This window comes from Parambassis ranga, chromosome 5 (genome assembly GCF_900634625.1).
Source record: "Parambassis ranga chromosome 5, fParRan2.1, whole genome shotgun sequence".
NCBI classification, from domain to species: domain Eukaryota; kingdom Metazoa; phylum Chordata; class Actinopteri; family Ambassidae; genus Parambassis; species Parambassis ranga.
This window is the reverse complement of record NC_041026.1, coordinates 27,152,792-27,166,133: the sequence shown is the minus strand read 5'-3', so window position 1 is coordinate 27,166,133 and position 13,342 is coordinate 27,152,792. Positions and strand designations below refer to the sequence as shown.

At 41.5% G+C, this 13,342-nt stretch overlaps 1 protein-coding gene across 12 annotated transcripts in view; it reads right to left on the bottom strand.

The window, feature by feature from the left end:
• Nucleotides 1-7,866: 7,866 nt before the first annotated feature.
• foxp1b (forkhead box P1b) overlaps nucleotides 7,867-13,342 on the bottom strand; it is a 136,346-nt gene continuing 130,870 nt past the window's right edge. For 7 of the 12 annotated variants that reach the window (XM_028407313.1, XM_028407307.1, XM_028407312.1 and 4 more), the window contains 2 exons: nucleotides 13,077-13,231; nucleotides 7,867-10,541 (listed from right to left, as the gene is read on the bottom strand). In XM_028407313.1, coding sequence (XP_028263114.1) covers nucleotides 10,397-10,541; nucleotides 13,077-13,231 — 300 coding nt within the window. In that variant the 3' untranslated portion in view covers nucleotides 7,867-10,396. The remainder of the gene's footprint in view (nucleotides 10,542-13,076; nucleotides 13,232-13,342) is intronic. The other 5 variants (XM_028407305.1, XM_028407309.1, XM_028407311.1 and 2 more) reach the window with 1 other exon arrangement.

Here is a 13,342-nt window from a genome sequence, read left to right as displayed (position 1 = left end):
TGACCATGTTGTTTTCCAGAGATAAGTGTGCAGCAGCCAGCTGTGTGGCCTCCTCATTCACTTTCACTCCTTTTTGCATATCCTTAATTTTAAGCACTTGATTTGCACTTTGTGAGAGATAAGAGGATTGATCAGGCCGCACTCAGGAGGCTTCATGTTTGACTTTCTCTCTTTCTTTTTTTTTCTTCCAGGCCACCAATCTTAGCTGTCAATACCTAAAACTCCTGTTGCACGCCATGCATTTGTTGGCGCCATGATAAAACAAGGTGAGGACATCACTCCGCCTCCACCTCCTCTACCTCCTTCCAGTTAATTGGCATCAGAGAGAGAAATGCTGCTATAACTTCATAACTTCTTAAGTCATGCCTTGTGCACAGCTAGACGTACGGTGTTGTAAAAATTTACATTTTAATGAAATATTTGAATAAGCACTTGAAATTCACTCTACCAGGTCTCCTGGTTCTAAAACCAACATTTCATGTTTGTGTTTTGAATGGCAGCGTCAGAGAAATTAGCATGCCAGTCATACAGATTAGGAGGGCATCAGTGTAAAGTCACAGGCTGCCTCAATCAAGGTTCACTGCAGGTAAACACTACCCATGACATGTTTAAATGATAGCTTTAAAAAAAAATGAAGGGAAAAAGCAATAAATCCACAGTGGAAGGACAGGAAGACCATATAGGAATCAGAGCAGGAAGTGAATAGAAATTCTATCTCCAGTTTACATTAAACTACATCTGTCAGAGGACCAGCTAGCATTTAAATTCACACATGAGCAATGCTTCTAAATCAAACATAAATGAGCTTGAGTATAGTGTGCAGTTTTTTAAAAGGAAGTATGGATTATGTAGCTGCAGACAGCTTATGGCCGCCACATGCATTATAAATGATGTTGTATAGGATGGCTTGGCCTTAGTGTTGTATGAATTATCAATTCGTTTTAAAGGAGAAATAACATTATATAAAATTAGTATAGAATAGGTTGACTTTCTTGTCAATGATCAGACGAGTGATGTCACTCTCATGTTAGCAGCATGTTAGCTTAGTCTAGCTGAAAAGGCACAAAAGTGGAGCCAACTCTCATTCAATGACAGTTGTCCTGTAGGGAGGTACCAGTGCTAAGCTAATGGCTGCTGTCTGAACAAGCCTGTAAGTGATGCCAATGCTAGAGTACATGCACATGTACAGCTTGTCTGTAGCAGTATAACCAATGCTAAGCTAATGGCAGCTGTATGTACAGGACATTTTTACAACATATTTTGATACAAATGCTAAGCTAATGGCTGCTGTATGTACAGGCATCATAAAGGTAGAAATGCTAAGTTAATGGCGGCAGTTTATATAGGCACAGAGGAGGAACCAATTTTTGTATCCTTCAAAAATGAAAGTTAAAACACTATCTGTCAGGTCAGGTCAGGTCAATGTCCGGTCATTGCTTTCACACTCAGTATACATACAAAGATCCCACATCAACACATCTATCAGTCTTGAAACATGGTGGGCAAGCTATGTGAAATCCAATAAATAATCAATGACCTGCTTTTTATTTCTCTCTTCTGATCACAGATCTATCATTGTTTTTAAAAACCACCCCAGCAGCAGCCACTTCTGTTAATTCACTATGACACAAATTGCAAAAGCGAGTAATTATTCATGTTATTTTGCATCCCTTCAATTATTAAAGGAAAACATTTCTTTCAATAAGGCAGGATGCTGTGGACATGAGTGCAGCTCCTGCAGCCAGGACTGCAGCTCGGTGCAGACCTGCAGTTCACCTCATCACAAGAGATACTTTGTCTACAGCAAACCTGAGGCTCTGCGCAGCACAGCTGCTCCACACTGTCAGGTTAGAACACTCAGCCACTGTGCTGGCTGAACACAGAGTCCTGTTGACTCCATTTTTATCACAGAAATTAAAACAATAGATTAAGTGTTGGTATAGATAGATCACATGTAATGATTTTACAAGGTACAAGGTGCTGAATCCTTGTTGTTCAGCATGAAAACATACATACAGTGAGGATAATAAGTATGAACACCCTGCTATTTTGCAAGTTCTCCCACTTAGACATCATGGAGGGGTCTGAAATTTTCATCGTCAGGTGCATGTCCACTGTGACAGACATAATCTAAAGAGAAAAATCCAGAACTCACAATGTATGGTTTTTTTAACTACTTTTTTAAGTATTTGAAACCCTGTCTATTAGCTAGAATTCGGACCCTCAAAGACCTGTTTGTCCACCTTTAAAAAGTCCACCTCCATTCGAGTTATTGTCCTAAATCAGATGCACTTGTTTGAGGTCATTAGCTGCATAAAGACACCTGTCCACCCCATACAATCAGCAAGACTCCAACTACTAACATGGCCAAGACCAAAGAGCAGTCCAAAGACACCAGAGACAAAATTGTACACCTCCACAAGGCTGGAAAGGGCTATGGGGAAATTGCCAAGCAGCTTGGTGAAGAAAGGTCCACTGTTAGAGCAATCATCAGAAAATGGAAGAAGCTAAACATGACTGTCAATCTCCCTCGGACTGGGGCTCCATGCAAGATCTCACCTCATGGGTTCTCAATTAACCTAAGATGGAAGAGAAATTGCAAAATAGCAGGGTGTTCAAATAGAGGTAGTGTTGTTTTTTCCTCACTGGAGTGGTGTGGTTAGTGCAGTGAGCGGTGTGAATAAAGCACCGAGCTTTAGGTGCTTTCAAGATAACTATATGGTAAAGTACTTAACTAAAGAAGTCAAATCTTAAACACAAACTGCTAAATTTCAAAATAAAGGGCAACACAGTCTACATTTCCAAAGGGGGAAATTGTTGGATTTAGGTTGCTATAACAGCATCATTTATTTCTCATGGTAGCACCTGCCTCATATTGGAAGTCATCTTCAGTTAGTGAAGCTGTCGATGGATCCAACAGCTCCCCAACCCTTAACCCTCTGTTACCAAGAGAAGGAGACATCTGAGCATCTGAGATATTTACCCAATGAATGTAATTACCATTGGCTACACACTCGAGGCCTGCTAACTGATGTGATAAGCACCTTTATACTTTCATCTTCCTTTAGTTCCCGTTTTAATTGCTTATACTCTCTTTGAAACCTAGCTGTGCCCTCTAATAAAGAAGAAAGCAGGCCCAGCTGTGAATCACTGATTGTTGTGTTGGAGCTACAGTGAAACAGGCCTTGTGGTATTGTTGTGTATATCTGTGTGTGTGTGTGTGTAGGGGCGGGGGGCAGTGAGGCATGCCTTTTGAACAGCAGGTGGTAATTGAAACAAAACAAGAGCTGATTAGGGAAGCGTCTGGCAACTCATGATCCAAACAGTGAGCCGCCGAGGAGCCCAAACACAAGAGCCCTGGAATAAAGTGGTCATCATCTAATTAACAGAACACATTTTAATTACCGAGTAAACCAAGCAGTGCGCTGTGTCAATTTAACTGATGTGGTAAGTGCCAGTTTACAATATCAGAAACAGACAAATAATTGGAATCTAATTACAAGCAGGTCTATTGCACACCAACGCCTGCAGCCCATCTTAATAAACAAATTTTTACATCAAACCATGAATAACAAACACTGCAGGACTGCTAATTGCCTCACTGCAATGTTTGGGAGTTTGCCAGCTTTGACTATTTGACTGAAGCTCTTGTGTGAATGGATGAGGCAGCCCCGTGCTTTAATTAGAATAAAGTGAACAGCAGCCATCCACGTTTGTTTTTGCAATCTGACGGAGCTAAACAATATGAGTGTGATCTGTCTGCAGGGCGGGGCGGAGCACGTCTCTGGGGTTAAACAGCATTATGTCAGATTAATGAGGAAAATTAACAGTAATCTGTTAACAATGTTATAGACTCCATCCACATATTTTCTGACTTACTTCAGCTGCTGCTGAGGTAGTTAGACAGTATTTGTCTGGGTGGAGGGAATTTCACTTTTGTGGCCCGCAGCCTCAGAATGAGAAATAAAAAGTTACACAGAGTAATAATAAAAATAGCCAAATAACAGCACACTGAATAATGAAATCAAATGTTAATGTCTAAATTACATTATTTATTAGTTAACTTATTATTATGGTCTATTAGTAAAATGGCACTCATCTATGAGTTAATCAGCATCACCAAAAGGTCTGCTGCTGTCAGTGGAAAAGTAACAAAATCATTGATTAACAATTGATTTGTTAGAGATGTATTTGTTAAAAAAGGGGCAAAGACTTTTATTCATGTATAATATCTGTCATACACTAGATTAGGAAGCAGGATGGGGTTCGATCCAACAATCTTTGTACAATACTTTATATTTACAGTACAGTCAGTGCCCAATCGTGCCTATTTAGAACCTTAGCCTAGGTCAAAGGTCATCCTTTGCTATAACACATAACACTACCTCAGGCACAATGTAACTGACTGTCGGCTGCTTTATATTTATTACAGTAAGAAATATCGGGACTAAAATGTGACAATGTCAGGGCTGTGGCTCCATGTGCTGAGGGCCAATCAGGAGGCAGATTTTTACCAAAATAGGATGCCAACCCACAACTGCACCTTCTTTTGATGGCCACTTGAGGCTTGACTTAAATCCTCCATGTTAAAATGTTCAAATTAACAGCAAAAATAGTCTAACATAAAATATATTTAGTCTCTATTGATAATTTCCCTGTTTATTAACTACTGTACGATATAATCTATACTTCTACCAGAGAGGGTGGGAGGAGCTAATGTAAGAGTTGCTCTTTTAGGTGTGAATCAGCATACTTGCTTTTTCCCGTCAGCCAACATCACATGAAATCCAACAATTGATCAAAAACACACCTGTAATACCAATTTATAGCCATAGGTGATGCTAGGACATGGCTCTGCAGCATATTAAAATGAAAAACCTCATCTTCAGAAGGACATCACTAAAAGTGATGAGATTACACCTCAGTCAGTTAAAACTAGATCCAAACTTTATTCCAGAGCTGTTTTCTTAAATGTGAATATAATGGACATGTGGTGTTCAGCCGGACTGCTGTGCTGCTGCCAGTGGTCTTCAAAGAAACTCAAGATTTATAAGTGAAGGAGCAGCGTTGGCTGATCATGTCACTCCATTATATCTCACCCTGTATTTCATCCATCTTTATGGACTATAATAATATCGTATGTTAATGCCTCTCTGTAAGTTATTGTGTGATTAATCTGCGAGAATATTTCCTCTCTGAGTGAAACACCTTCGGTGTGTTCACATTAAGTCCATCCAGTTTGTGATCAGTGTCATGAAAACAACAGATACACACAGGAATCCTGCATGAAATACTGCCTGCAGAAAGATTGCTTGTGATTTTATATCGTTTCCATTAAATCTTGTCTTTCAAAGGCCTTAATTAATAACAGACTTGACATTTATGTTTTCTTGCAGTAAGCCAAGCAAGAAAGGATTTATGTCACCTAAAGCTTTTTAACAAATCAATGCAACTATTTGTAATTGCTTGTTTCACAAGATTAAAAGTGCTTAGACTTGATCTCTGTCTCCTGTTTAGTGGCCGACGTGACCTGCGCCTCTGTCATAAAAAGCCAAGTCCTGGTCATCAGCATTAGCCCCCGTCACCAAATCCATATCGACTATTATTTGTGGGAGTTGTAATGCTGTTACAATTTATAGCTTATCAAATGTAGTTACCTAAATTGCTCTTGGGAAAAGACAGTTTAACTGTCTCTTTTTAATTACGTTATAATTTAATGTTTTTAGGCCCAGAGTCCTGCAGCAGGCGACAAACTCTTGGTTTGGTCTTGCAGGTCCAAATAAAGAGGTAAACAGCACCGACGTGTGTTATTTATCCACGTGTTGTATCATCTGTTCAACCAGTCAAAATAAAAGATTCATTGAATGAAAGACTTTGAGGAAAATCATCTGAACAACCAGCATTTTATTGCATGTTTAGAATGCTCACGTCAGTCATCGCCACTGACTACAACAGAGTGGTCTGCATCAGACAGACGAGGAATGATGAGGTTACAGACTGATGGAAGTGATGAGCAATAATATTTCTGTCTAAGGAAAAAAAAACTACAGAGTACATCTTCAAAGAAAAGGAGAAAGAGAAACAGAAAAGCTGCTGCAGGATGAGAGCACCGTGACAGCTCCTGGGCTGCCACCCCCCCGTCCTTACTCTCCTCTCCTCCCACCCTCCCCCTCCATCTGGAAAGAAACAAAGTGTGATGTGAGAGTATCGGAGAAAGAGGGGGACGGAATGACAGCGGGCTGGATGGTTGGTGATGGATGAAACAATGGCGGCTGCCAGTGTGTGTGTGTGTGTGTGAGAGATTTTTTTTGAGAGGGGTGGTTCTGATGCCCACAGGCTCCGAGCAGCATCTAACCTGTGACCCGCCTGCTGTGCTTGGCCCGACTCGTTCACAATGACCACTTGAGATAAAAAATATAAATATCCCGATGCCAAACAAAGTGTGTGTTTAACCTACATGACATGGATGAGGAGGACACATCTTTGATGTGCGAGTGAAAACAACCAAAAAAAAGAAAAAAAAAAGAAAAAAGACAGCATTTAACAATATTCTTTACATCTTGGCACTGCATATTTTTCTTCTTTTTCCTATTAATTTCATATAAAATATCATTAGATTGATACACCCTTATATTATTACCACTTAACCCCTCCCCCTCCCCAAAAACTCTGTGACCCTGGGATTAGTCATGCAAAGATATCTCCCGTCTTGTAGAGGAAATATACCTGTCCTGCTCGTTCTTTCTTTTTTTTATTCTCAGAGCAGGTAATCTTTAACATACAGCCACAGAAGGCAGTGGTTGGACCATCAAAAGGAAGTATCAAAAAACAGCTTAACACAAAGGGAAAAAAAATCTGTACAAAATGCTTATGATATCAGAGAAAAGTCTGTTTTCTATATTACATTTTAAAATCGGGGATAATCCCCCCTCCCAGCCTGCCCCTGCCCAGCTCTGCCCAGACGTCTGCATGGATGGTGTGACTTTTTTTTCATATTTTTTTTTTTTAAAGCAAGGATTACTAAGTAAAATACATTTGCAGCACAGTTTGCTATTTCCAATACATACAGCAGTTTTTCTCATAGCTATTTCATAGTTAATACAAAGCGATTAAAGCAAACATCATAACACAAATGTATTTTTGATCTTAAAAAAAAACAAAAAAGAGAGAGAGAGAGAGGTAAAGACAAAGGCTATACTGACATGTATGTACAACCTAACATTTGGAACGCCCTTTAAAACAACCCATCAGTACATCAGAGACAGGATGAACAGTGCCACACACAGCTGGGTGATGGTTTCAACAAAAAGGCCTGAGGTTTGGATTGGTTTGGCAAAAAAAAAAAATATAAAATTTTTTTTAAAAAAAGGATGAGACCTTTAAGATAAACAAGCTCTAATTTCATTTTTATGTAATTTTCTTTCTACAGTATCAGACTACACATGCAAGACATACAACTAAGTACAACTGAGTGAAATGTTTATTTTTTTCTCATTTATTGAATCATTCCCTATAGGTTTGAACTGAGGTATGCGTCCTAACAGTTTTCTCATGCTGTTATCTTTAGTAATGTCAAGCTACACATGCTGAGAATGATCTAATCTACCAGCACTTTTCCTCCTTTCAGAATACCAAACAAACCAGCCAGATGACTGGGGGTTTGTGGATGAGCTCGGCCCTGTTTCTCACGATCCCAAAGCCCGGCTGTAACTGACCCATCCCACAGCTGCCTGGATATTAAATACATCTTCTGGAAACCACAGATTGCCATTTTCCATTTTAGTTAATGAGCGGTGAAAACAAACAAACAAGAAAAAAAAAGAAAAGAAAAAGATAACTGCCATAAAGTACCTTGTACCCAGCTTATTAGTTGACAGGAGTGTTTTTTAATATAAAAAGTAATAAGTTGACAGAAATGAAACACAATCATAAAGTCTTGCCAATCTCAACAACATCAACAACAACAGAAAGGGGGTAAAAAAAAAAGGAAAGGAAAGTGGCGTACAATCATTTCAAAGGATACAAATAGAGTCAAAGAGAAACACTGAATCATTGTGTGGTCCAGTTGAAGCACAGAATCCATTTCACATTGTTCTCTTTTTTTCCATTTACCAGCTCTTTTTTTCCTCATCTACTTTTATCTACATACCCTTTATGTTGCACACAGATCTGCTCCTGACCAAAAAGCTCCCTTTTCCACTCACTGGCCCAAAGACAAAAATAAAGAAACAGAAAAAAAAGAGAAAAAGAAAGAAAGTTTCCCTAATTTGGTCATCATGTCAGACTGTCAGCGCCTCCCATTCAGATTTGGTCACTGCACAATATAACTGATAACTGCAGCTGTCCTGTCTGAGACCCTGCCACCCCCCCCCCCCTCCCCTCACGACCCCCACCCTTTGGTTTTTTTTTTAATTAAAAAAATAAAATAAAAAAAGAGCAAAAACAGCAGTCTGAGGAGCATTTAAAACTACCTGTCGCCGGCTAGCCGACATCCAATGGGAGAGAATGAAAGAAAGATATTTGGCCTTATCTGCTATTGCATGGAACACACACAACACTGACTTGTAGGTAAATCTTTGGTTGTCACAGAACAAGATATTAAAACACATAAAAAAGCCAAATAAAACATCAAATATAATAAAACTAGGAATAAATTAAAAGTGGTTGATTGCAGTCTTCTCTAAAATTTAACTTTTTTTTTTTAATTTTTGCTGCATCATGTAACTACATGTGGATTCCACTCTGTTCAATGGCCTACAGCTATTGGCTTTTTTTGTGGGGGGAGTAACATTGAACGTTGAGGCGTCCACACACTTCCTAAATGGCGTATGTGTTTTTTGGGCCCTTTGCGATGGCTGTCATAAGCTGGAATGTGCAACGTTTTTTAGGTCTTATTGCAGGTCTCTAGGATTGTTCCCTCGATGAAAGAAAATGAGCATTTCATCTGGTGTGCAATTATTAACACTCAAAACTTAAAACTAGTCATGCACGTGATACAAAATAAAACTACAGGGAATGCACGTTTATCTTCCAATGAAATTACAGCATGGAAATAAAAGCAGACACGTTTGATTAACGATGACAGTTGCGTTCAGGAATCACAATTAGTTGGTCTAAATCATTATCTCGCCGGTGCACACCTGACATTTTCATTTAAAAAAAAAAAGAAAGAAAGGAAAAAGAAAAGAAAGAACCCGGAGCTTGTGAGTGATCAGAAATTCTGTTGCAGCTCAGCATGCTCTGCCGTGAGGGGCTGTTTTAAAGTATAATTTCATAAGGATAAATCATAACCTGCATGATTTCTCTGTCATTCATTCGCATCTTAAATTAAACTTCATTGATGCGTGGAGAGAGCCTTCATTATGAGTAGTGCATTGCCAATGGACTTCATGAGCAGGATGGGAGGAGGGGGATGGTGGGGTGGGCAAGGAGCAGGCTACACATCAGAGTGGTGACTTTTTTTTTTCCTTTTTGGAAGATTGTGGAATAAATGACAGAAAAATACTACTGACATTCTGCTTCATGTGTGTGTGTGTGTGTGTGTGTGTGTGTGTGTGTGCTTAAATGAAAGGAAATCATAAACATTCATAATCAAGTGCTGACCACACAGAATCTCCACAGCATGGGCATGAGGTCTGATCAGGAATAATAATAATATTAATAATAATATTAATAAACAGCATTGAATGATGGAAAAAGACACAGTATGTTGATATTTTATAAACTTTCACCCCCCAAACGAAAAAAAAAAAAAACACCCAGAAATAAAACTAAATAAACATCCCTCCCACTCTTGATGGAATCAAACCAATAAGAAGTGTTGAAGGCAGTGACAATGAACAGAAGTCCGCACTCGCTCTCCCTCACACACACGGTGTAAATTAAACGTCAGTCATTCTCTCTCTCTCTTCAGTTTATGTTCAGATGTCTGGTAGAAGGAGGGAGGGAGAGAAAAATGGGGGGTGGGTGGGCGAGAGACATAACCCCCTCCGCCCCCCCTGTCTTTGCAGTCCGCTGAGGTGCAGTCCGTACTGGCTGCGCGGCGAGGGGTCTCCCAGACTCTCAAACTGTGGCGCCCCCGTACCAAACAAGTCCGTCCGACACATGAGTAGAAATGAAGTTCACTTTTTAAGTGTTTTTTAAATCAAAAGTAGAAAGAAATCAGAAAAAGGAGCCCTCACGTGTGGAGGCGATCTCTGTGTTTTTCTGTGTGTGTGTGTGTTCTTGCTATGTATTGTAATGGCACTAAAAAGTTAACTTGGAGACATTTGAGAGCTGTCATCAGTGGCTGAGACTGCAGTTCAGTGTTTGTTATCTGAGGAGCGTTTTTTTTTTCCGTCTCCCAGATGACGCAGACTGCCTCGGCCTCTGGGGTTGGGGAGGGGTGGCGCCAGCCTTACAGCATGTCGTCGTGGCCCTGGTCGTCGTCATAATCTCTGTGGTGATCAAAATCCGGACTGTGATTGGCAGTTGTTACCAGGGACAGGGGCCCTTCGTGGTCATCAGGGTCCAGTGGTTCCTCTTTAACGCTGATGTGATGCCTGGTGGAGGAGAGGAGAGTAAAAACTGTAGCTTCAGTTCTACTAGTACTTTGTTAAATGAGTTTTTTCTAACCTCACACACATGCAGAGAGTAAATGATAGCGACCTGTGCTGATTCTGTTTATAAAGGAAGGAGCAGGGGAACAAAAACAAATGTCTGGCTTCACTGAGACTGTGAGGAGAAGCCTCACTGGCACTGATGATAATTTCAGCTTTCTTTTGAGGTATTCCAATCCCGGCAAAGCTGCAGGCTTTTTATTTTCATGGCAACCGACAACAGGGTATTCACTTAGAATTGATAAATGAGGAAGATTAACAACGTGAGACGAGGAGAGGAGAGAATGGACTCTGCGGAGCGAGTGGGCTGCCGTTGTCAGCCTCCTGGTGGCGGAGGATCAGCGGCGCGCTGTGTGTTCCCCTTCCTGCTCGTTAACATGCACAACCTGCGAGGCGGGTCTCCAGAGGACGACCCCGAGCCGGCTTCTATCATTAATCAACTTCAAGCAAACACAGCGACCAGACACCGCCATACATGCTTTAAACTCCAGAATTAATGCATATTTTCAACCAAGTGTCAATAAGGGAAGAAAAGCGCTGGCAGGAGAGGCGTGCGAGGAGAGCGGCAGCGGCGCTCTCGGCACAACGCTGTGATAAGAAACAGAGCCCTTATGAGAATAATAACGCTGTCACTTGTAAACAAGGCAAAAACATGAGCCCCCCCAGCTCACCGCCTGAGCAAAAGAGCCACTAAAGAGATGAGATCTGCCAAATTTCTCATTACAGAAACAGAGCAGGAATAAAGCGCAGGGGGGAGAAGAGGCCTGGATGTGGCAGGGAGGAGGGAAAAAAAAACATTATGAGCAGCTGCGGGGGACTTGCCGCTCTAACCTGCGGTGCCAGGCTGCTGTAGTGGAGGTATAGCGGTGTCAGGATGAGGCACCGGGCTCATTTACTACAACAACAAGGGACAACTGGCACATTCTTCATCACCAAAGCTTGCATTTGATTTATTCACACCAGGATGTCTTGTGTGATTTGCAACTATTGTGATGGAGGCAATGGTATGCTAATGAGCTGACATATTTTGGTGTAAATTATAAAAAGGGTAAAAAGTAAAGTCAGCTTTTCTATCATTTTCACATCAAAGAAACTCCACAAGTGCCGTTGCCTCAGGTCTGACTCTGTGGCTGCAGGGCAGACATGAAATTGTTATTATTATGCTATTGAACTGCATGCTGATTCCACACTTTGCTTATAATTAGCCTTCTCTGGATACCTGATTCCCGTCTGGCTGTTTAGGAAGGCGTGCTTTTGCTTTCTTCACAGTGTCAAATAGCTGTGTCCTGTCATCCAGCAGCACACTGGCACATGTGGAAAGCATATGTTGTTACACGGTTAACGGTGGTGTTGAACTGTTCAGAGCAGTGCCAAAGCATAATGCCAGGTATGTTTTGCTAATAAGAGAAAAAAGTTCTTTAAAAGCAAAAGAAAACAGATTTAACTCATTTTGTACTTGCATAAAGCTTATAGACATAATTATGGAGAAGGAGCAGTGAGCTCTATCAGCCTAAAGATAGAAGCAGAGGGGCAGAGGGAGAAGCAGGCTGCCTTTAGGCCAGCACACCCATCCTGTCTCTGCCTTTCCTGTTCCACAGCCACGCTCAGAGCTATGTTCACAGTGATTAGGGATGGCACTTTCCTCCATTTGGCCAGGAGCTCATTACTGCACCTTTTTTTTTGTTTTCAGGCAGAATTTCCCCCCAAGCTCAGATATTTCAGGAGGCCATCCCTGAGTCTCCTACCAGTGCTGCACATCGGTGGTCTGCCCCCACATCTGGAAACGATGCAGCGTGTGCTGTATTATTTTAGGCTTCAAACAACTTAGCAGACACTCCTATACAACAAGTGAATGGGGAGCTGCGGTTTCCAGGCCGACCGCAACTTTCCTACATGAGAATCTTGGATGATGTCCTCCAGACTAATTATGCTTTTGTGTTGTTTTTCTTTCAGAGGCTCGGGAGCGTTTCTGAATGTGTTGCAGCTCATGTTGCACCGTGTCCAAGCCAGCAGCTCTGTCACTCTTCGTTCTGGCATTTAGTAAATATTTTAACTAACTGGAATGCTGATCATGGCGGGGTTCAGACAGACAGCAGGACACATAAAGGAGAGTTCATAAACTCCCTGTAAAAACAACAGAGGGGCTCCGGTCTTCTCTTCCCAGCCGGTCTGGTGATGGAAGCTCCGAAAAGGTGGAGTTTCCTTTACTGCAGGGAGGCCTGCCACAGCACTGGCCGTGACCCCACACACACACACACACACCACTCTAATATCATCCCCTCTCCACTTTATTTATTGTCCCTCTGCCGTTGTTTCTGTTTGATCTAATGCCATGTATTAGGTCATTTCAGTGCATTTTGGGTGGGCACAGAAATTATTTTCTGTCTACATCTATTTGGAGTGTTTCTGTCTCAGTGGAGACAGCCCACTTTTCTTACACAGACTGTGCTGGTGATAGAAAGCGTGCGTGCCACTCACATAGCTGGCAGGGGCGAGCGTCCCGGGCTGCTGTCACTGCCGTTGCTGTTTCCATGGTCCATCGCTCCATTCATCTCCTCGCGGATGGCGTTGGCCAGGGAGTTGAGGGTGGAAGCAGTAGTGTATAGAGGTGTGGTGTTTTCTGCCATTGAAGCCTGAAAAGCAAAGCCCGAAGCATTAAATGTAAAACGGAAGAGGCTTGTCAGCACTTTCGCAGTTACCCATCACTCTTTTCATGCCCGCACATCCCCGTAAAAACAAAGTGT